The sequence below is a fragment of the Botrytis fragariae genome, assembly GCF_013461495.1.
Source record: "Botrytis fragariae strain BVB16 chromosome Unknown tig00000006, whole genome shotgun sequence".
Lineage (NCBI taxonomy): Eukaryota > Fungi > Ascomycota > Leotiomycetes > Helotiales > Sclerotiniaceae > Botrytis > Botrytis fragariae.
In genome coordinates, this window is record NW_023500988.1 from 119,753 (window position 1) to 142,566 (window position 22,814).

General features: G+C 42.1%; 8 protein-coding genes across 8 annotated transcripts; 5 read left to right on the forward strand and 3 right to left on the reverse strand.

Moving 5' to 3' along the window:
- Positions 1-105: 105 nt before the first annotated feature.
- On the reverse strand, positions 106-1,614 carry Bfra_001204 (putative polytopic membrane protein; the record flags this gene model as incomplete). The annotated part of the gene is made up of 4 exons (XM_037331642.1): positions 106-742; positions 828-1,228; positions 1,296-1,400; positions 1,468-1,614. The coding sequence occupies 4 exons, from the start codon at positions 1,612-1,614 to the stop codon at positions 106-108; spliced, it is 1,290 nt and encodes a 429-aa protein (XP_037195796.1).
- Positions 1,615-1,681: 67 nt separating this feature from the next.
- Bfra_001205 (uncharacterized protein) lies at positions 1,682-2,291 on the forward strand (the record flags this gene model as incomplete). The annotated part of the gene is made up of 2 exons (XM_037331643.1): positions 1,682-1,894; positions 2,157-2,291. The coding sequence occupies 2 exons, from the start codon at positions 1,682-1,684 to the stop codon at positions 2,289-2,291; spliced, it is 348 nt and encodes a 115-aa protein (XP_037195797.1).
- Positions 2,292-7,780: 5,489 nt separating this feature from the next.
- On the forward strand, positions 7,781-8,796 carry Bfra_001206 (uncharacterized protein; the record flags this gene model as incomplete). Its single annotated transcript, XM_037331644.1, is given in 4 exon segments — positions 7,781-8,081; positions 8,183-8,659; positions 8,693-8,706; positions 8,719-8,796. The coding sequence occupies 4 exon segments, from the start codon at positions 7,781-7,783 to the stop codon at positions 8,794-8,796; spliced, it is 870 nt and encodes a 289-aa protein (XP_037195798.1).
- A 1,287-nt stretch (positions 8,797-10,083) lies between these two features.
- On the forward strand, positions 10,084-10,478 carry Bfra_001207 (uncharacterized protein; the record flags this gene model as incomplete). The annotated part of the gene is made up of 2 exons (XM_037331645.1): positions 10,084-10,370; positions 10,451-10,478. 2 exons carry the CDS (start codon positions 10,084-10,086, stop codon positions 10,476-10,478), a joined length of 315 nt encoding a protein of 104 aa, XP_037195799.1.
- Positions 10,479-10,678: 200 nt separating this feature from the next.
- Bfra_001208 (putative dna repair protein) lies at positions 10,679-13,545 on the forward strand (the record flags this gene model as incomplete). The annotated part of the gene is made up of 2 exons (XM_037331646.1): positions 10,679-10,763; positions 10,820-13,545. The coding sequence occupies 2 exons, from the start codon at positions 10,679-10,681 to the stop codon at positions 13,543-13,545; spliced, it is 2,811 nt and encodes a 936-aa protein (XP_037195800.1).
- Positions 13,546-13,989: 444 nt separating this feature from the next.
- On the forward strand, positions 13,990-15,596 carry Bfra_001209 (putative lem3 cdc50 family protein; the record flags this gene model as incomplete). Its single annotated transcript, XM_037331647.1, has 5 exons — positions 13,990-14,170; positions 14,236-14,272; positions 14,326-14,422; positions 14,491-15,289; positions 15,340-15,596. Exons 1-5 carry the CDS (start codon positions 14,068-14,070, stop codon positions 15,594-15,596), a joined length of 1,293 nt encoding a protein of 430 aa, XP_037195801.1. The 5' UTR covers positions 13,990-14,067.
- A 710-nt stretch (positions 15,597-16,306) lies between these two features.
- Positions 16,307-17,086, reverse strand: Bfra_001210 (uncharacterized protein; the record flags this gene model as incomplete). The annotated part of the gene is made up of 1 exon (XM_037331648.1): positions 16,307-17,086. The coding sequence occupies one exon, from the start codon at positions 17,084-17,086 to the stop codon at positions 16,307-16,309; it is 780 nt and encodes a 259-aa protein (XP_037195802.1).
- Positions 17,087-20,052: 2,966 nt separating this feature from the next.
- Bfra_001211 (putative patatin-like serine hydrolase protein) lies at positions 20,053-22,045 on the reverse strand (the record flags this gene model as incomplete). Its single annotated transcript, XM_037331649.1, has 3 exons — positions 20,053-21,295; positions 21,344-21,923; positions 21,976-22,045. 3 exons carry the CDS (start codon positions 22,043-22,045, stop codon positions 20,053-20,055), a joined length of 1,893 nt encoding a protein of 630 aa, XP_037195803.1.
- Between the last annotated feature and the right edge of the window lie 769 nt (positions 22,046-22,814).

Genomic DNA, 22,814 nt, shown 5'->3' on the forward strand with positions numbered 1-22,814 from the left:
TAGATGTCTATCCTAGATCGGATTGGTTGATGTATAATTGAGTGCAAGAATCTACTCACACCCAGCTTTGATCTTTTTCAATTGCGTAAAGATTTTGAAACAGCTTTATATAGGTGAAGACGGTATGACTACCTTGGAATCCCTATTGTACTGACTGTCCCTCATACACGACGCGACATGTGAAGGCGAAAGCGTTGATGGCGAAGGAATTGTGTGCGTGAGACATGTTGGAGAGAAAACTAATGGTGCGAGACGTAGAGATGCTCCCCGAGAGGTATGCGACAATTCCATCATTTCGTCATCACTCCCCTTTGATCTCAAATTAAGACCTGAAGACTCCTCGTGAAATGTCATTGATTTACTTGTACTTCTATCAACCTCAATCCGGTCATCCAAATGAATTTGTATTGTCTCCAAGCTTTCTCCTGCAGTCTGTTCAGGTCTTGGCTCGCTGTAGCATGTCGTGTTAATTCCCATCTCGACATCATCTGACGGTTGTTTTTTTCTTGCAGGACTTGTGGGGATTCGTAATGATGGTAGTGATGGGATTCCTGCGTTCCGAAAATGATTGGGGAAGATTCTCCGAAGTAGTGGCCGGAGAGTAGCCAGAGATGCGGCGAATATGGCCATTCCAGGTTCAACGGTCGACCAGACGGCTAAGGGGATGCTTTTGAAGAGGAAATCATCAGCATTCAATATACTTGAAACAGTGGGAATACGAATGATGGTCGCTGTGCTAGCACTGTGTGGCATGTGGTATTAGCTGTCTGTTCGCGAGGTATGATGATAGGAAGGAGAGAAGGCAAGATAAAGAAGGATGAACGCACATAGCACCACACCCCACAATTCCCCCAACAATAAGTCTTATACCAGTCGGCATCTGCACATTCCACAACATAACAATTGGCAGTAAGGCCAATGCCCAATCACTTCCCGCACTTATAATACTATGCAGATACGTTCCACCCAAAACAATTCCTCTAGGCAAACAATTTCCAGTACTTCTACCAGGAGTCGTAGCATATCGCTCCCAGATGAAAGGTATAGGCCAGCATTGTATAACCACGCACCAGAAATATGCAAATCCGAAGACTATCACAATCCACATAATGACTTTTACAGCGACTCGATGCCAGGGGATAACCATAATTCGGAGGTAGAAAAGGGCGATGGCAGTTTTTATTATAGTCATCGTCACGACATAGGCCCATTCACTGAAGTACCAGTACTTTTAATAAGTTAGTCAAATTCCCAATTGAATGATGGTTCATATTCCACACGGGGGAGGAACCTACTCGAATCGCCCATAGGAAATCACTTTCATCCAGATCTTCTTGATGTCGTCCGGTTCCATAATATAGTCCTACTGAAACGAAACTCGTGTACATGGTATAAACGGCCTATTGTTCCATATTCAATTAGCTATCAACTTTTCTTTTCAATTGAAACAACTGTATATTTACACACCAAACTGAGTATCATCAACCAATCATCCCACCCCATAACTCTCTGCATGAAGTACCTGACATAAGTTCTTAATGACACCCCGATAAATGCCGAAGGGTAACACACACACACAGCTACATAGAGCTGCCATGCATTACTTTCCGCCATTCCGAATCAAATTCCGACTATCTGGTATCTTACATAGTATTATCGATATTGAATGGAAGATCTTCATATGCACCCCAACATTAAAGCAAAGCGCCAGGGGACACGCGATGCACAGAGAAAGATTTATGGACATCCGGACTTTAAGACATTTCTTTTCCATCCTATTCTTGGAACTGCCATTTCATCACTGGACCGGAAAATCCCTGTTACATTTCCGTTCCACGATCCCGGAATTCCAAATGTATTGCCTACCATCAAGAAATTGAGGAGAGGTTCGTGCGTGTGTGTTTGTTAGTTGTTAGTACGGAGTACTAACCAAGAAGAATTTTCTTTCGGTTTACTTTGATTGTTTGATTGGTCACTGACGATAGAATTAAGCTTGCTTGGAATGATTTCGAACAAAATGAAGCACTTCTCGAGGGACTAGAAAAGCTATCCCGTCCGCAGATCATCGACCCATCGGCCCCTCAGCATAGTTTTGAAGCACGGATGATCTCCACAAAGTAGAGTTTTCCCCCGTGTAAACCACGATAGTCTTGAAGTGGGGGGAAATTCCCGATGCGCGTGGTTTATCGAAAGATGATGATATCGATACCAGTATGTTGAGTTTCAATGTGGACGGTGTGAATGTTCAGATTGTAGAGGTGGAGGAGGTGGAAGAAGTGGAAGAGGTGTAGAATTGTTAATACCGAGTTGAGGCTATACACTGGTCGGCAAGTCCCGCCTTCCATGCCTATGTCTAGCGGCGCTGAAGTCCGTGTGTTAACTCAGCATCTCCGGGGTTGAGAAGGGGTTTCGTTATCAAGGTTCTATTATTTTCTTCTTAGCCTTATTTGCTTGAAAATACGAGTGTTAGTCACCTCATTATGGCATCAATATGGCCGTAGATCCAAAAGGTCAAAAGCTGGCAAAGCTATCATTGGCTAAGATTAATTTCTCTAATATTTTGCCAATGTAATATTTCATCTGAATTTTCGGAGTTTCCTTTAAAGAAAGTTGGCATATTTTCTGTTGGCCAAAGTTTAATGAGTGGGTGAATTTGAAAATTCGTCGTGATTTGTTTTTATTTTGATATCCTTTCTTACCTGCGACGATTGTCGGAAGATCTTATAGATACGACATTCGGAGGCGAAGTGTAAATTTATTTGATGTACTTTGTAGAAGAATTAATGAAATAATTAATTATTGCGGTTTTAAGTTGTAGGAAATCTTCATTGTGGACTTCCTAGGGTCAAGGTGGAAAGTTTAACAATTTGACATCTGCTGTCATGTTATGTACTCAGACGCTAGTGAAAGGTCATAGGCTAATCAGATAAAGGGGATTTTCTCGCTTCGAGTGGTCAATGTCTGTTGGTCGAATTTGAGGTTTGCTTATGAGATAACTGTGAGGAACTCCAATTATAATCACCTATCTGGGCATATAGTCGCAGGCAGAATAAGATTTCTCGCTATAAAAATGTCGCGATGTGTTAATAGCGTGTGTAAAAATGCGAGAAAGTCTGTAACTTTTTGAAAAATAATGCGTACAAGTTCTACGGGTAGAAGTCCGCCTATAGAAAGCAAAAATTCCTCAATTATCATCTGTATACCCCTGTTTGAGGTTGCGAATTAACAAAAGTCGTACAAGAAGATACTATGCTGTTGAACCAGGATAGAGTTAAATTTTGTTGCACATCGTAAAGCGGTGGAAGTAAAGTCACCAAAAGTAAATCGGGTATTACATGGATTTGGACCAATGGGTGGGGAGGGTATTCATTTTCAAATCTTTATGTTGCATGTCGTAAAGCGGTGGATCAAAATATGTTCTGGCAATATCATGGATTCTGCTCTTTTGACCACGGGAGAAAGGGAAGGTTGTGACCAATAGAAGGGGTGATCCGGAAATCTAGACTCAAATGTTGCATGCCATAAAGTTGTGGAGGGAGGGGTTTATTTTTTGGGAACCTTGACTCAAAGAGTTTGCACCCGATAGAATGAGTAGCTCCTGCCGTTTGGTATTCTTGTTGCATGTCTTAAAGCGGTGGGTTACTTTATAAAGAAGCTGGTAATGACAGAAATGAACAGTCACACAACAAGATGGGGGAATCGCGTCTTCTTTCCATCTCTTTACTTTTGTATTGTTTTTTACTGATGATTAGCGGGCATGTCTTCTAATCTTGTGCCTTTAACTGTTCCTGTCCCTAAATAAAACCGAAATATCACGGAATAGATATTCTCAAGAATCGAAGCCTGATATGTAATTATACCGACAGAAGATAGAAATATCCCACAAAGATTCAAAGTTATTCGATCTGAAAACCCACGAGTAACTTCATCTATGAGGTTTCACCAGAATTCCTGACTTGTTTCTAAAGAAATATATATAATTTCCCATTGATCTTAGTTTTCCCGATCTGCTATCACCCGTCGTATCATCTATAGCCACGACAATTGGGAATCCTTGATGATATAGATAGTTTGAATCAATACTATTGTACATGTCCTTTGACATGAGGCTCATAATTCTCCGTTGAAAAGAATATTTTGTAGTCTAATACGGACATTTGGTCACTCTGCACACTTCAAAGCTATGAGCAAGTGTCTGTAGCGGCTTTGCCTGTAGAAGGTAGAACTTTTGAATAGCCAATGATAGAGAGTACTCGTGACTTTTAAGTAATAATGTTGCATATCGTAAGATGTTGCGGCTATCATCGGATAAATCCTAAGACTAGCCCGGCCGCAGAAGGAAGTGGTAGAAATAACATCTAAACCAATAGAGAAAGATGCTCGTGACTTTTGAATGTGTTATTGCATGTCTTAAAGCGGTATAGCTGCTTTTAACCCATTTATTCCTCTGCAGAATGGTTGGGAATGAATCAAGAGTTGCATTACTGCCAAACTGCATCCTCAAGTAGCATAGCAAAAACGGTCGCTCTATACACAATTAATCAAGCCAGATCTATGGAAGATAAATTGATGTTAAGCTTACTACATCTACTACAGGCGTTGTTTGAACCACATTGGACCAACTTCCTGTGTTTAAAAGGACCCGAAGTATGTTTGCAGAACTCGAAATTAGCCTATTGTCAATTGTTCGGTGCCAATTTACTCAATCTCGTATGCTCATGAAGACTTCATTTTTCAATCTTAAGTTCTAACAGAAAAACTAATTGACATCTTTGAGGTATATTGATAATTGTGATGTGCGAGGGTATAGAAAGTACGGCACGGCGTGAAACCTTTATGGAGACACGAAATCGGTCGATGCGGCATCCAGGAACATCTCGAAATCACAATTGAGCACGTTAAGAATAATTCACGTTGGGTACCTACATCTACATGATGGTAATATTGGAATACCAGTATAGGCCATTCCGTATGCAATTGATATACCTCGGAGACCTGTTTTTTGTTTACTTCCCCGCTTTTTCTCGAATTTCAAGGCTGTGTTGATCTTAGTGTCATATATACTACTTTCATTAGGTTGAAATTGACAGGAAAATAGCAATTCTTGGAAAGAGCTAATGTTGCTTTGTGATGATTGGTATATTATAGGTAGGTATTTTTATCAAAATATGAGCACAAGAGTCCGAGCGTCTGTCGCGTAAAGTCGCTTCGACCCCTGATGAATGGTGCCTTCAACTTTGTAGAAAAGTCATCTGTAAGAAGCTGTGAATGTCTCATTAGAGATGGTATTTGTTACAAAAAATAAAATGTTGAAATGAAAAATCATTTTGATTACTTAGGTGCTGAAATGCCACAAAGAGAAACCTCAATCACGGTATTACAATGAAAGTGAATTTGAGAGTTCATCATAAAATGATTACCTTCCAGGCTTTGATTCCAAGCCACCAGATTTTAAGATATGCAACAAAGCTGAAAAAAGTGTTGTGATGATCAGACATGTAACATGATCAAAAGGAGTCACCTGAATTTGCAAGAAGTAGGTAGGCTAGCATGACCCGTGCAGAATTTAGTTCAACCGTCAGAAAGCAAGACATGCGACGTTGCCGTATTGTAAAGCTTTGGATCGGCCGATAAATGAAGCGGCTTATTCGGGAGGCAGGAAGAGATGAAATCAGAGGTAAGAAGTTGGCGGGTAGCTTAGAACCCTTTGTTTATGGCTTTGAGTCAAGACTGTGTCATTGGCTCTATGTGTGGCTTGATTCGAACATGAGATATTAATATATACAAGCTTCGCCCGGTGGTGCCGTTTTTGGAATATTGCAGGCCAGCAGATATAAATGTGGAAGAACGTCTTACCCTCGGTCAATGAGAATTTCCACGCCGCTTTTCTGTAGACGTGTAACATTAGGCCTTCACATTTAATCAGACACTATCGCACGTGGCTTTGAATTCAGACGTGCAACATTTGGTTCCATTTGTTAGGTTGAATTGCTCTGATAGACAATACCTAGTCTCGAAACCCTGTAAATTTGGCATTGTCAAGGCACACGTGAGTTGTAGATTTGCAACCTAAGATCTTGAGTGGATATTGTGAAGAAAAAATATAATCTGTAGTAACGAATCCAATTTATGCTCTTAGATATCAGTCCATTCGCGCTTTTCATCTGGCGGGAGACTTCTGGTCTGTTGGGGATCGAGAAATACGTCCAAGTCATAGCACAATCACTTAGAAAAATTTGTAGGTTACTAATATTCTAGATACCTTATGTGACACTTTAGTGATATTTTTAGACCGAACAACCAATCTATTGAAGTTTGTTTTATTAGGAGAGTGTGTTCCGATGATATATATCAAGGTTGAAATCGTTTACAAGGATCATAATCACCAACGTCCAAGATCTTTTTTTTTCGCGGAAATAAATACTTTTCAGCAATCACAAAACCAAGGAAGGAAGAACTTAAGAAGCAAAAGAATGCACCTAGACATTCCTAGCAGTTCTCTGAAAATTTTCACCGCGATTCGAAGTTAATTCAGTCAGCATAGGAATATTGCAGTGATAAAGATGAAGTTGTCTGCTTGGCTTGTAATGTAAATGATGTGGCCCACACGGGTCCTCGATAGCATCCCTACATTTCCTCTTGGAGTTTTATACGATATCCTACGTATCAATGAGCTAAGCTCTGAGTATGCGTAGAGGATATGGAAAGAAGACCTTTTCATCTTTACGTTCCATAAACCGCCGAGTGTAATCACGATGTGCCTTCCATTTCCTTGGAATTTGTATCAGAATCTCGCCGTACATTGGGCTGTTTGAGTTTTGTGTCATGGTTAAGTTTGTGAGTGTTCGACTATGCAGAGTTCTTATACTTTTTCATAATACCTAGAAAGAAAACTAATCAGACCATTTTCTAAAAAGTAAAGCTCAGTTTTATATTTGGGTGTGACGGTACCTTGCACAAACTGAAGCAAGCAACAGACTACGACCGAGTTTTTTCCTTTTGGAGGGATGGATTTATTCTCTCACGTGCTGAATAAGTACATGGGTGGGTGTACTGACAGTTATGTAGGGTTGCAGCGAATCCCTCGTGTTGGTGTTTGAGGTGTGCGGCGTGACTTGTTGAAGTGACTTTTTGAACGAAGACCAGATTGCTACAATGTAAGTAGCTAGAACAATCATTGCGCACTAGTTTGCTTATTTGTAATAAAATTTTGATTGGCCAAGAGATCAATTGACTCAAGTTAGGTTATTGGAACATTTTCTATAAAATGTAAAGGAATCACCCTGACAAATCTTTCACAATAATTATGCCATTTCTGCAACCCCGTCGCAAACTGTGACATAATGATGGAGAACCTGTAGGATTGCGGCGTGGCCCTACAATACACCCATTTTTATCATATCCATCATCGAAACCATGGAAAACGGCTTTCATAAGTTCTATTTTACCCAAAGAGTACATTACCCAAACCTTCTTTCGCTTTCCACCACTCGCATGATTTTTTCTGCTGCAGGTACGAAAGACTTCCAACATCTGTATTAAAGGAGTAGCACACCCTCGAGTATAAATAACTTACTCACTACGCCTCATGTTGCTGCTTTCCCAGGCTTCCACTATCACATAGCACTCGCAAATTACAGCGTTATGGCACTTGAAAATTCTCCATTAGTACCTAGCTACTTCTCCGCACTTCGTCCGCCTTGATTTTCCACCTTTCTCTTACTTAGAAACTTCTAAGATCTCTTATATATGCTTTCTTTATAGTATCAATTGATCAATAATGTCTGAGAAGTTGTGTAGGATGATGGAGTCTCCAATTCCTGTTCCGCTCGAAGCTGGTCTTGAGGTTGGGCGTCCGAGACCTATCAGCCATCAGGATGGGCTGCAGGTTGATTGGGAGGCACAAACAAAATACGAGGCGGCGCTCACACAGCGAGAAATTGTGGCGGAGCTGGAAGGAAACCGACAATTCCTAAGAAGTTATCGTAGAATCTTGGGAGTGAGCGTCATGTGGTTCTGGATCTTTATGGTGGTCATTGTGGCTCTTCTGGCTGCTGGAATTGGGGGTGGAATTGCCGGCGGTATGAAAGATAAGAACAAAAATAATCATTCAAAGTAACAATTATCTGTGAGGTTTTGCGCAACTATCGCTAACCTATGGATACTAGGCATAGCCACACAGAGAGCTCAAACATTACATCGCCATGCCAGATTGATTCAGGGGCAAACAACAACTCTATATTTCTAGTAACATCCCATCAGGATACAGTACCCACGAACTTCCGACTATTTTGCAATCGAACTTTCGATGTACCTTCGAGTGTACGTCTTATGCAGTTTGCAATACCTGATTCTATAGCCAATATGGATGGTTGTATGGAAGCATGTTTAGATCATAACACAGGAGGATCCAACAGCAGTAATGATGAGCCCAATGATTCGTGTTATGCTGTTACAATCAATACAAACGAGACGACCGGACAGCAATGGTGCAAGTTATTTTCAGCCACTGAGTGGGGAACTGATGCAGTTGGAGCAGATTGCGCAGTTAATCTCTCGCCACCCAGCTTACCCGGCACTACCAGCCTTCAGACCAGAGTGAGAAACATCACACTTAGTTCAACTACCTCTGGAGGATGTACACTTGCGTCGAATGGGGGTTGCTGAGACGTATCCACAGCAAAAAGGCTAGTAACAACTGCCACTGTAAGCTTGCAGTCTGTCGTTCTTGTCTCAGAACTGGTGATCGAAGGTCAAACCCTGACGGCATCAAAGCCAACATCCACTGCCTATTAGTGAATAAATTCATTACGAGAAATTCTATCTATTAATTGTCGCGAATGGATATAATTGTCGGAATTGGCGACACCTTAACGACTGATCTTGGTCCTCGAGGTAGGTTTCTGTATATTAGACTTGGATTGCATACTTGATGCCAGTTTTAATTATGTGAAGCATCGTAAAATAATCATCACTCGTTAAGCACGCCGAAGTAGAATAAGATATGCAGTCAGTAAAAATCAAAACGAAAAGTGATCAAGTAGTTGTGGAAGCGGAATCATCCCAAAACCCGAGCAAAAAGACAAGAGAAAAGCGCTGTACGGGCCAGGAACAAATTATCTTTCCAGGAGTTTGAGAATTTTCTGTCGCAAAGCTCGATCTTGCGCTATCTACCCGAAATGAAATAATAAATCACCCCAAAAGAGAAATATCGAGAGCTGACTCACAGATCTACCACAGTGGTAAGGGCTGTCTACATCATATCCTAAGACTTGTGCCGGAATTTACGGATATGTGCGTAACTGGGGCACTCTGTTGCAATCAGCGATTCAATATTGTATGTTGCTTGACCTCACAGAAAGAAAAGGGAGGGCTGGATAGAATTTTAAGACTGTCGCTTTTGTAATTTTGATAAGTAAAAACGAAGATCATGTGGTAAATGCGTTACAACGTGAGGGTTTCGACGAGTTGCGGGAACAGCCCTAAGCCATTGAGGTTTTTTCTCGACGCAGCCACGCCCGAGCAACAAGTCCTACGGTCCTCCTGATTTCAAAGTCAAGTTTAGAATTGAAGACTATCGTGATACCGCAATTACTCGCCGTTAATTAAATCCCAAGAGATATAGAATGATGATTCCACACAGCAGTGCAAGTTGAAGAATTCTCGCTAATCAGCCCAGATCACAGGAACCGCTCGCAGGTGAAAGGCATACTCAAAAGCCCTACGCGGGGCTCACACACTCACGAGACAAGGAAATGAGGTGGAAGTACCAGGGTTTCTTAAGCAAGGCGCTTGATGTCCTCGCAAGGTAGCTTAGGAACCAGTACTTTTGGGTTCACGAGAACATGGCTAACTCACTATGGGGAATTCCTCATATCCACAGTACTTGCGCCAACTAAACTTGAGTTTGCGGGACTTTACACATTTCTTCACTTGATAAAAAGGCGTTCAATACAAACCCGCAGGATCTTCGCAACGAAAAGTGGGAGCAGGAAATAGTGATGGTGTGCTTGAGTGTGGCGAAGTCACTTCTCAGCAACAGACATTCAGGCCCGATTTGGTGCCAGATCAAACCTAGGAACAATGATGGAGACCCAGCAATATTTGAGAGACATAAGTTCCCCAAGTTTAGAAATTCTTTTGTATCTCAATCCACTGACTGCGACACAGACACAAGACTGCTTGAACCCTCTCTACCCAGCCATTTTTATGACTGCCTTCACCCACATGTTCATCGTGAAGAATGACAAAACTGTCAATTCTTTTCTTTTGAAAATAAGGCCGTGGGCAGTTTACCAAACAAATCCGTCAATGCCTTTACACAAAAGTGTGAGCAAGAGGTTTCCCCCCGTTCGCGAGAGAAACCGAGAGTATGTCGTGAGACCATTGTTTTGCGATAAATATCTAACAAAAACAAGCCAACATTTGGATTCAATTAACGCAATTGAAGGATTGTTTACCCGGCGAATCAGTCGTGATGATTCTTGTTAATAAATTACCACGACAAGATCCGGGGTCTCGGGAGTGAAGTTGGGTTCTGCCTGCCTATACAGCGGCCGAACCGAGCCCGTGCCACGCCAAAATTACTGACGTAAAAGTAACTTGACAACGCGACGCGCCACTTCAACACTTCACTTCACAACCGCGATGAACTTAAAATTCAGCACCAGCTGTAAAAATGGAGCATTGGAGGAATGGCAGACGCGAATTGTTCGAACAATTGACCAATATCTGCAATAATATCGAGCAGAATCTTGACAATGGTAAGGTCAACCTCTTGATTGATTGGGATTGTTTGCTTATCATGTTTGCCCCGCAGAACTCGTGAATGGAGATAATACAATTATTCGAAAGGATGAATTGGAAAAATTGCGTCTGAAGGCAAATTTGTTCAAAATCGATAACGAAGAACATGCTCCCCAGATCCGATCGAACGAGAATTCGCTACAAGATAAGGGATTGAGAATTAAGATTCTGGAGGAAGATGTGTCAAGGCTCAAGGAGGAGCTTCGAACGAATCAAAATGCGGTAACCAGGGCAGATAAACTTGAAGAGGAGAACATGCATCTTCTGGAGGAATTGAAGAAATACCAGAATGTGAATTCGAGGGTGGAAGGTCTTGAGGAGCAGAACAAAAAGTTATCGAAGGAATTAGGCAATGCGGCCATACGAGCAAGAGATGCTGAGCTTGTTAGTACCGATAATGAGAGATCAAGTTCATCTGATAACGGACAAATACCTTCGATGGGCCGGCAATCGAATTATAGGGAACTCGACAACGAGCGCAAGCGCATCAAAGAACAATGGTTGATGCAGAAGGAAAGAGCAGATAAATATGCCGAAATCCTGCGAGAGAAGAATGCACAATTACGTCGATGGGAAGCGTGGAACAACGAGCAGCATATATCACATACGGACAAAGATGATGGAACTGAAGTACAAGCGCAAAGAACCCGGAAGTCGAGGTCGAAGTCGCAAGATTTGGAAGGAAGAAAGCCTACAATACCTAACAACCAAGGACATGTTGATGTCGCTCCTCAGCCGACCGAAGTTCATGTAACGAGTCCTACAAAAGATCTTCCATCGGATGATAATAATCGACAGTTCGACGTGGATGATCATGGGCATGAACATGGTCGAAATGAGGAAGTGGATCATGAATCCCCGCAACTTCCAAGGCATGTGCGAAGATCCCAGCATGTGACTAGCGTCGGAGAAACTCAGTTTCTGCCTATTGAACCATGTAATTCGAGTTCTACTCAGGATCCAGAATCCTCACCATCTGGTAGTAGGGTGATTGCTACTGTCGGTGAGCCAAGAATAGAGACACCTAAGATACCATCATCCGACGATGCCCCAGAGTTCATATCTGCTCGCCCGGTGAGGAAAAGAAAAAGGAACGAGCGTGAATCACAACGAACGCCTTTACCTAAGGTTAAATTAGAGGAACTTGAGTTAAGTAGTCCTATCACAGCTAGAATTCTTCATGCAAGCGAAAGTCTTGATTTAGATGACATTGGTGACAAGGTTGTCACACCAAGAAAGCGCCGTCGAGCATTCATACCATACATCGAAGACCATGAAAATCGAGTTGAGAATGCGGTGAGCGATGAGATGTTACTAGATGGCAATATGAACGAGCAAAACCAAGTCCCTACACCTGCCACCATTGGGCAGCCAGGAAGGACAATGATTACGCCAGCGAGTAAGAGAGGCAAAAGCTCAGTTGGCAAACCTCTACGACCACTCAGTACCAACCGTATTCTTCCAAATACAGTGGACCCTAATCTACCGACTAAACGGCAACGAAAACTAAGTGCTAGCGTTCGAGGAGTGGAGGAAATACTCGAGGATGGAGAGTCAACCAGTCCCGCAAAAACCCCCGTGGCTGCTGGGAAAGGACGCATTCACTCCGCGGATCTTCTCGAGAATCTTCTTTCAAGCTCTTCGCCGACGAAAATCACCGCCTATCCAACACCGCAGTCTGTAGCTCCAGAAGTACGGTCGGTAATACCATTGTCCAAGTTATCGACAGAGATAACGACGAATCGCCTCGATAAACACAAGACCCTAGCTAATACTCCACACTTGCAAAAACATCGTGAAGATCTCGACACACAGGATGATACTCCGGTGCCAGGAAGGAGAGCGATTATAAGCGACGAAGGGAATGCATTTATCAAAAAAGCTTCCAGCCGTCCTCGAAGTGTTATCAAGAAAGAGGCTTCCGGAACAGAACGAAGAGCATCTGTAAGCGATGAAGGGGCTGAAGGGGCTGAAATCTTCAAAAGGTCCACTGGTCGTCCTCGAGCTGGTATCATGCGGGAGATTTCTAGGCCTTCATTAAGAGGTTCAAGACGTGGCTCAACAGAAACGCCTCGCGAAGCAAGTAGATCGCCTACCAAACTCACTCCGAAAGTGAAGCCAGGAACGTCCAAGACACCGACAACAAGTAAGGGAAAGTCAAGAAGAGGAGTCGGGCGAGATCTTGACTCGGATGATCCCGAACGAGAGCCTTACCGATTACGACCTGTGACTACGTTAAAACTTGATCACTTCAAAATCAATCCAAACTTCAATCAAGGTTACGATTATGCATACACAGAAGTAGTTCGTGGTAAAGATCGTCAATGTCTTCCGGGTTGTGTTAGAGAAGAATGTTGCGGGAAGCAATTTGGTGCTTTAGCGCAAGCCCTGTATCCCACGAGGGAAAACCCTACAACTTCACAAAAGGCAGAGGAAGATAAACTTCTTGAAGAGTATTTAGGAGACAACAAACATAAGATTTGGACAATGGGAAAAGAAGAGAGAAAGGATAGTTTAGCACAAGCTAGAAAATGGAAAGCATCCAACACAATGGGGAAGCATAAATCTGTTGTTCCGAGGAGAAGTACACCACCTGGATTCTGGGAGGCTGATTTTCCTACTACTCAAGAAGACGAAGCATTAAAGAAGAAGCAAAAGGAAATAGAGCGTGAAAAAGTAGCCGAAAGATATGCGGAAGCTATGAGGCCGGGAGGTGCGTGGTTGTTCAAAGACGAGTAAATGATTGTACAAGATCTTGTGATCTAAATATGAAGTATATATGGGATGGGCGTTTTTGGGGAGTATAAATATATCCAAATAGCGTTGTTGGGGTCTCTTTTTTGGGGCTGGCTGGGAGCATTACTCAATACACAGTACTGCTATGAGCCTTAGAGCTGACATAAATATAATAAAATGACTTTTGACATCACGATCAGGTGCTTGTATACACCTAATACTTTTAGTAGGTGCCCAATAATCTTTTCCGGCATTATAGTACATCATACTGTGTTCTTACAGCTTTATGTCCTCATCTCCTTTCCTCGCCTCTGTTGCCTCCTTGATGTGGCTGAACGTTTTGAAAGTGTGGCTGAAGTGCGCTAAATTTAAATCGCGGCTGCGGAAACCACGGGCTTGAACTGCGCAATCAATCATCATAATCGCGACGACAACTTTCAACAATCATTTGGAATCTTTTGCGAATCACACCGAGGAATAAAACCGATTACAATAATCGTCTCATGATCGCAAGTCAATCTCAAGATGGCTGATCAACCACCAGCAATGCAACATGAGGACTCCATCAGTTCGCAAGATCCTCATTTACATGGTGACAAAGGAAAGACGAAGAGTAGACGGCCAGCAAGTGAGGGACCCATTATTTGATGCCACACATATGAACGTATGCTGATTAAAGTTTGTAATAAATAGATACGGCGTTCAGACAACAAAGATTGAAGGCGTGGCAGTGAGTGACGTTTGGTATTCATTGCCCAAAGAATGAAGCTGACACGATTCAAGACCAATTTTAACCCCAAAAACCGTACTCCCATTATTCTTCGCCATCGGAATTATTTTCGCGCCAATTGGTGGAGGGTTGTTATATGCTAGTAGTGTGGTCAGTAAATGAAGGACGAATTCTACAGGACTTGTCTTGATAAAGTCATGACTGATGTTTTGGATTAGGTCCAGGAAATTGTACTCGATTATTCGAAATGCCATACAGATGCGCCAGCCTGCACCGACTACCTCGATACAGGCTCTCTCATGCCTGATGACAATGTTGAAATGTTTTTCAAAACACCATATGTATATGAGGGAACTCCTCCGCAATGGTGCAGACAAGATATCAACCAAACGTACTACAACGGCAGTATCGCGCATGCTACTGTTCCAGCTGTGCAATGTCGACTCACATTCCCAATCAAATCCGAAATGGAGCCTCCTGTTCTATTCTACTATAAGCTCACCAACTTCTACCAAAATCATCGACGATATGCTAAGTCCTTCGATTCTGATCAGCTTTCCGGCAAAGCAGTCACCGCAAGTACCATACATTCTGGCGATTGCACGCCACTTACGACTGTAAATGTTAATGGTGTCGACAAGCCATATTATCCCTGTGGTCTAGCTCCAAACTCTGTGTTCAATGATACATTTTCAAGTCCATTCCTACAAAATGTCGCAAATAGCACCTCAGGTGGCGTAGTCTATCCTATGAAGAACAACTCGGATGTGTCATGGAGTAGTGATAGGGAGCTATATGGTCAAACAAAATACAATTGGTCTGATGTCGTTGTTCCTCCAAACTGGGTCAAGCGGTATCCAAACAATTATAGTGACGATTACCATCCTGATCTCGAGAATGATGAAGCATTCCAAGTTTGGATGAGACTGGCTGGTTTGCCAACATTTAGTAAATTGTTGCAGAGAAATGACGACGATACTATGAAAACTGGTCAATATCAAGTCAACATCACACATCGTAAGCTTTAAAACTGCAACGTTCTTATTTTCTTCCCTAACAATCCACAGTTTTCAATGTTACCGAATATGGCGGTACTAAATCAATTGTTCTTTCAACCCGTACCGTTATGGGTGGTAAGAATCCTTTCCTCGGTATCGCCTATATTGTGGTTGGAGGTCTCTGTATCCTACTCGGTGCACTCTTCACCGTCACTCATCTTATAAAACCAAGAAAACTGGGTGATCACACATATTTGAGTTGGAATAACGACAACCCCACGACGGCGACTACTAGTGGACGTGAAATGGGTGCGAATATGGGATAGACGCTGGATCAACATTGGATCAAGAAAGGGGACGTAAAATAGAGATGGATGATGAGATATGAGGCGGGGTCGTTGTTTTCGAACATTTTCTTCTTCGTTACCAATGGGCAATATGGCGTCTAGGTATTATGAGCTTTTGATCTGTGCTGCTTTTGAAAAGCATTCTGCAATGCGAGGAAAAGTGGATGGAAGGAATCTTTGGCTGGACTGGGGAATCAATGGGTGCTATGAATATTTTGTGCTCTTACTTTTTGGATTAGAAGGAAATTTATTACTTTGAAATAGATCACGGATGAAATCCGTACAGGCGAATGGACATCTAGTGTTAATCCCAAACATCTCTTTGTAAGTATTCATATGCTAATCCTCGGCCCACATTTCAAAACCATACCGTCTTCGATACTTACTTATGCTGCACCAAATATGCTCTAGAAAATATGATAATGAAAAGAAACTGGGCGATTGCAGAATCGAAATCTACAAATATCCCCGTACCGATGGTTTCAATTTCTAGGTAAGGAACCTTGGATGAAGGCTGAATTTGAGATTAGAAATTAATGATAATTAAAGTATTCCTGTACAGCAGTCTTCCCACTAATATTTTGCAAACATGCTTATTGACAGAAATCAACAGATTTAACTTCAGTCCATCTTTTGAGATAGATTCACCTTTCTTCACTGGCACAGTAAATCCATCTTTCCCCTCCTTCTCACCCGTCTAAGCTCAGTCCCGAGATGTCCACGCTACCACAGTCTGCGGTCGGTTCTGACTTCCTCCAACCCTGCAATTCAATCTTAATCCCTTGACTCTGGGTTATCCCCCTCGATATCATTAAAGTATCGTACTGATTAGTTGCCGAAAAGAATCTTTCCATGATATCATCAACAGTATCGACCTGCAACTTTATACCAGAAACATCCTGGCTCCGGCAGTTCTTGAGAATTTCAAGACCACCTTCTTCCTTAGTTATTCTTAATTTACCGCGCCTATTACTCGGCGACGAGAAGAATGTTAACAGGGCCGATCTTGCTCTTTTTCTTTCGGATTTGGGGGTTGAATCGTATTGGACTGTGTCCTCGGAGATTGGTGGACTAGGCTCGATAATCGGTAGATCTTCATCTAGGTGAAAGAAGTGAGGAAACTTTTCCAACAGCTCTTCAAATATGTCTGGTTCCGAATCGTTTTCAGTTGAATTTTCGGGGAGCTTTGGAATGATCTCGGGTTCAGGTTCCTTCTCAGACACCATCGGGTTATTGTCTTTGGACGGCAACGAGAGACATCCATCGATGATCGAGGAGTCTTCTCCCATGGCAGACTTCTTTCCGCCCGATACAGAATCATCCTCGGGATATAGGGGTCGGAAGTTAGCCCGGAGGGCTTGTCGCTCCATACGTGGTCCTGGTCTCATGATATCCTTGCCTTTCTTTGCGACTCTTGTGTTCTCGATCACCCTTCCAGACGTCGGATTGTGCATTTTACGAATGGTCATGACGTCAGAGTGGTCGATCTCGAAATGGTGGGAATTGCTTGTGTAGTGATTCTTTCAATTTTTGAAATATAGTTCTTATATATGTAGTAAATTGAATAGATGACTTGACTGTGATAAAATGTATTGAGTGGTAATTTCAATGAATTTTCTTAAGAACGGTTGTGACCGTACGGGAAAAGAACCTTTTCATTCACATTGGGACGATAGAGCTAACCAGACAGCCGTAGCACATTTTGGTACACATTTAGTGCACAATTAACTACATCAAGTATCACGAAAGGCCATCTTCGACGAATAACGAATCACAGGCAGTCTCAGCTCATGAGTACTGCGTTGTAGTTGTGAAAAAGTGGGACCACTCTTTTAGTAAATACATTAGAAGGTCTCTAGAAGGCACTAACTAGTCAAAGGCCACATATTATTTAAAAATAGCCTAAGACAAGTAGCTTAAATAGAATTGCATCATTGTTACTGCCATAAGATTTTCTCTGATATAATGGCGTATTACAGGAATTCAGACTGTTGTTATGAATTATTTCTCGTGGTCGTCTAATTCAGGGGCGGCGGTAGATAAAAGATGCTGAAAGAGCTTATCGAAGAATTGGCATCCATGCCACTCGTTACCCACTATCGTACTTCTATTGTTCGGGAACTGTACGGCGAAACAGATCATGCAATAGATTTAAGAATGTGGAGAAATAGAGTTTGAATTATGAAAATCACCTGTCGAGCGTGATGCGTAATATGCGACAACTTGTGCTTTCATAGAGGAACATCTCCAGATACACGGATCGCTTAAGGTAGCGAATAAGATACACTCGACACCTGAGATTGATATAATACGGGGTTGATAAGCGCAGATGGGATATAGTGTTGTAAGAAACACATACCTGGAATTTATTCATATATGTCAATTACTTCCATGAGACCCCTGATTGAAGACGAATAAATATATCTGAGAAAGCTTTAGATCACTTGGGGATCGAAAAGTAATAATTATTGTTTAGTTGCACCTCAATAATCAAAATTCGCTGTCATCATAATCAACATCAAACTCATTTCAATTCAATCATCCAACTCATATAGCTTCCCAAAATTACTCGAATGCTCACCTCCTCTTCTACAAATTCCTGGTCAAGATCTTTAGCGAGCAACTACTTATCTAGAAGTCTCAATTATGAGTCTGAATTCGCTCCGATATTAGTCAACTCTGATGACAGTAGGAATGATACAACAACGTTAATGGCTTTACACCAATCACCTTTCGTAATACTGGTCAACTACCATGTTATGTTCCAAGTAATCGACTACAAGTTCTTCACGAGTATGCGCCTGAAAAAATAGAAGATCTGCTTCCATCAAATGTGTTCATACAAGTATTCTAAGAATAGTGCCTTGGTTATTGCTTTCTAGAGACCTCTTATATGGCTTGGGTTTCGCTTGGAGTAAAAATAGAAAAGTGAAATCTTTGCTGTAGGCACTTCCGAACTGGAGCCTAAAAATGGTACTGTTTAAGGATAAATATGTGCTGTCATCATTCCTTGTTTGGTTGTCAATAAAAGATAGAATAATTTGAAGACCGCCCAAGGAATATTTAGCCGTGTCCTGAGTACCCAAGCATACAAAGAGTTCCCATCGAGATGAGTCATTGAAGTGGATAGTAAATTTCGGGTGTTTAGGGTATCCTCTTACGGAGAGGGGCGATTTATTTTTCTTGCTGTTGATATTGAGCGTAGAAAGTATTGAAATGACAGTGATAACTATTCAGATGCTGATTTATGACAATGAAATTCTATCAAACATTGAAGCGTTTTCAAAGATACAAAAAGCATTAGTTGATTACGCAATCAAGAAAAGAACTGTCTAAAATCCTGCAATCTTTCTCCGAATCTCCAAAGCTCCTCTGAGGATCATCTTCAGAATCGGTACCATACCTAATATGATTGTGGGATACTAGAAGCGAGGATAGAACTCGGCGAGATACTTGTACTAGTCTCGCCAGCCCAAAGCATTCAAGGCATTCATCACTATAATATACCACCTCACAAACTTCTCGGAAGTATTCACCAAAGAATCCTCCGATTTTTCTTTATGAAAGGATGAAAGTATCAGATGGAAACTATACAACCACTCACTCACTCATCTACTACCTCCTATCTCTCCACTCACACTCACTTCATCATACCTACCCACCACAATCACACAGAAAGATATCCATCTAACCCCACCATGACCACAATTCTAGTCTACTCTCTCATCAACTCTCATCTCATCATTTTCATAGATATGATAGTAGAGGATACCCAGTTTCTCAGCCCCCGCTCCTCTCTCTTCCACGCTTGATATTCTCAATTGTTACAAGATCAGTACTACTAATGAGTCCATCTCCAAATACATCCCAGGTATCCAATATTCCATATTCAATATTCAATATCCAAGATCTGACATCTATGTCCAACAAAAACTGACCATAAGAATGCACAGCAAGACAATCAAACTTTCCAGCGTCACCCCCCCCCCCCCCTTCGCCCTCTCAAATTCACATCACACAAGCACCAGAAGAAACAATCTATAACGAAACCTCCAGAGGCAAGAAAAATTCATAAATTTGAATAATAAAATAAATCTTTAAATTTTAGAAAAAAAAAAAACTATTTACTTGTATATCAAAACCATTCCTGTGCAGGAGGACGTATCAATCCAATCTACTCGCATCTATTATTCCATTGGAATGGTATTCTCCCCATTCATCCGCTTTCATTCCAGTCATCCCCATAGAAGCATAAAAACAAAAAGGTATCGCAACAACCAATCGGTTGATTCCGAACTCCATCATAACCCGTAATAATCAATAATATGCTCATTTCTGAGACCTCAAGCCGAACGCCGATTTCCTTTCCAATTCACCATCTCCACCCGTATCATCAAGTCCACCGGCTCAGATGATCACACTCCACTTAACTTCTCTACCTTCCATAATTAGGTTTCCTTGCCATATTAGCCACTGGCGGCGGTCCATCTTCCAATGGATAAGGCGCTACAATGCCATTTCCATGTCCAATAGGTCTCCTCTGCATAGCATCTCCAGGTCTCTCCCCATTAATCGGTGTCTTTGGTGGTACCGGCGGTGGACCTGAAACTCTCCTTGGGTTTCTTGGCGGCGGATCCGAGATTCTAATTTCTGGTCTAGGGTATTCATCCAAACTCATGATTGCAATTTTATCAGAGCCAGACGCCGTGCGGTATTGTGATGGAGTTGGAGAACTGACTGTTAACCTGTCGCCATGGTCTATTGGATGATTCAAAGGAGATGAATGTGGTGATTGATGATCTGGAGATGAGACTGGCGAAAAAGGATCGTTTTTGATAGAACCAAGAGGAGCAACTTCAAGACTATCATGATGTCCTGACTCGTAACTTGGTCTTGGAGATGGTGTCCACGCTGCATTACCGGAAACAGGTGTCAAAGGTACTTCAGCTGGGAGTTCCACAGCCAATGGATTAGCTTCTGGAACATCGGGTAAGTTTTTATAACTTTCTCCTCGATTACCCATTGATGGTATCCTCATATGACCATTAGCTCTCTGAATGGCTCTGTGAATTTTTGACAATTTCACAGCTGCTTCGATATTCATTTTTTGAACATCACTTTTGCCGAGATATCTTCGAGTACCGGTGCTGATATCTGCGAGACGATTCCATTCGTTCATACCAAATTCTCCTACACCGATTTCCACATTTAGTCGATAATAATTTTCAATATTGACGCCTCGTTTGCTTAGATGTTCTTCCTTCATGTATTGATGTGTGAGTTCGCATCCTTCGATTTTGGCTATCAATCGCCTTCTTGCATCTGCAAATTCGCCCAAGAAACCTTCATACCACATGTGTTGATTTTGATCGCTTCCTGGTGGTCTCTTTCCTGTTCCTATGCTAACAAACACACCGACATCTCGCCCAGGCCATTCATTGACTGTAGCTTCATCGAGAGCAAAGGGCGCAGGATTGTATTGGCCAGCTCCTTCGTCTATAAACACTGATTGTCCGATTTGAATAGGTTTGAATGCGAGTCCTGTGGCTGATGTTGCTCTTCCCGCTTCCCAAATTTTACAATCGTATTCAGGTGATGGCTCTTTCCGTGAATCGTAGGATCTTAGTATGGCTGGCGCGCCACCTTTGCGTGTACCTTTGTAGATTGCCGTCACAGCCCTATTATATGTTAGCTATTGCGTATTTGAGGCATGCAGTGTAACATACGTCTTAGTCCTCTCTGGGCGATTGTCATATAATCTTGCGTTAGGATTTCCCAACCTCGACGACATGTATGGTTTATTTTGGTAGCTCGCGGGATTTCTATTACTGAAACTTGCGACACTAGCATTACTTGAATGTCGTCTTGGTTCTGATCTCGCTGCCGGGCTGAATGGACTAATCGGACTTCCGGGAAAGGCGGATGCTGGCGCGGATTTATCCCCGTCATTTCCTTCCTTCTCGAATAATGTATGTTCTCTAACACACTCCTTGATCGCCTCCTCCAACTTCGAAGCTTTGAATAAAGTCGATCGATATGGTATACCCGCAATTGTTTTGTCCGTTTCGAAAACTTTCCTAGTCATTCGTACATAAACTTCTTTACAAGTCTCCAAATCCAATCGCAATCTGCCAAGCATGATCGCGATTAAACCGCCTGTTCCCGTACCACATATTAAATCGAAATGGTCGGCAGGTTTTGGAATTTGATCTCGTCGGGGCGCTTTTCCTTCGATTTCGACATAGGTTCTATGCATTAACTCTTGAATAATTATGAGCATAGAATATCCTCGTACACCACCTCCATCTATATAGCCTTAGTCAGTTGCGCGAAAGCTTGAAGGGGTTGTTTGCTTTACCTAGAGATAATATGCGCAAAGGAGGACCCTTTGTAGTATCCTTCCTCTTGACCACACCAGTATCAACCATCGTTATATTGAAGCTCTAGAGCAATACCTCGTCTGTGGTTGTTTCTTTTTCGTATCCTTTTCGTATCCTGTTGGTGAATGGGAAACCTGCTAAGGTTATTGTTATTCCAGGTGAAGTGGGGATGCTGCAACGGAATAAACGAAGAAGATGTAGAGAAGTGGCGCAGCGGGATCTTTTGTAGTGAGGATGATCACTGGGGTTCTGGCTATCTTATCCGACAACGTTGGAAAGACAAACAAACGATGACTAGATTTGTATAGTGGGTTACTGCACTTTCCTCGCACCGTGCCTTGTTGATATTATTCAGGTTCACGAGCTCCAATGTGACATGGAGTTTTAGATATCTGTTTATAGATTTTCTAAGTTTTTGAGTTTCGTGGTTTCGCAAGCTCTCCCTCGAGTCTAGACGGAATAGGAGTAACGAACCCCTCCAAAGAGACGACGGTATGTACCTAGTGCTCTTTTATCTTAGTGATATCTTTACTGTACCTTTTCATATACTGTGACGCGATTGTTTAAATCTTGGGCAAGCCTTTCATAAAGCTATGGGGTATCTTAGGGGATCTTAAGGCTGTGAATCCTTGAAGTAACATTCAAGTAAACTTTTCAATAAATGCCGAGCCGCCCGTGTGAAACATTTTTGATAATTAGGTTTGTTATTATCGTATCAAAGATGTTTACTGGCTGAAGTCACAGGAAGGTGGTCGTTCTAAAGTACTCGATGATTCTGTTCTATGGGGAAAACTGCAGGGCAGCACATGAACTTCTC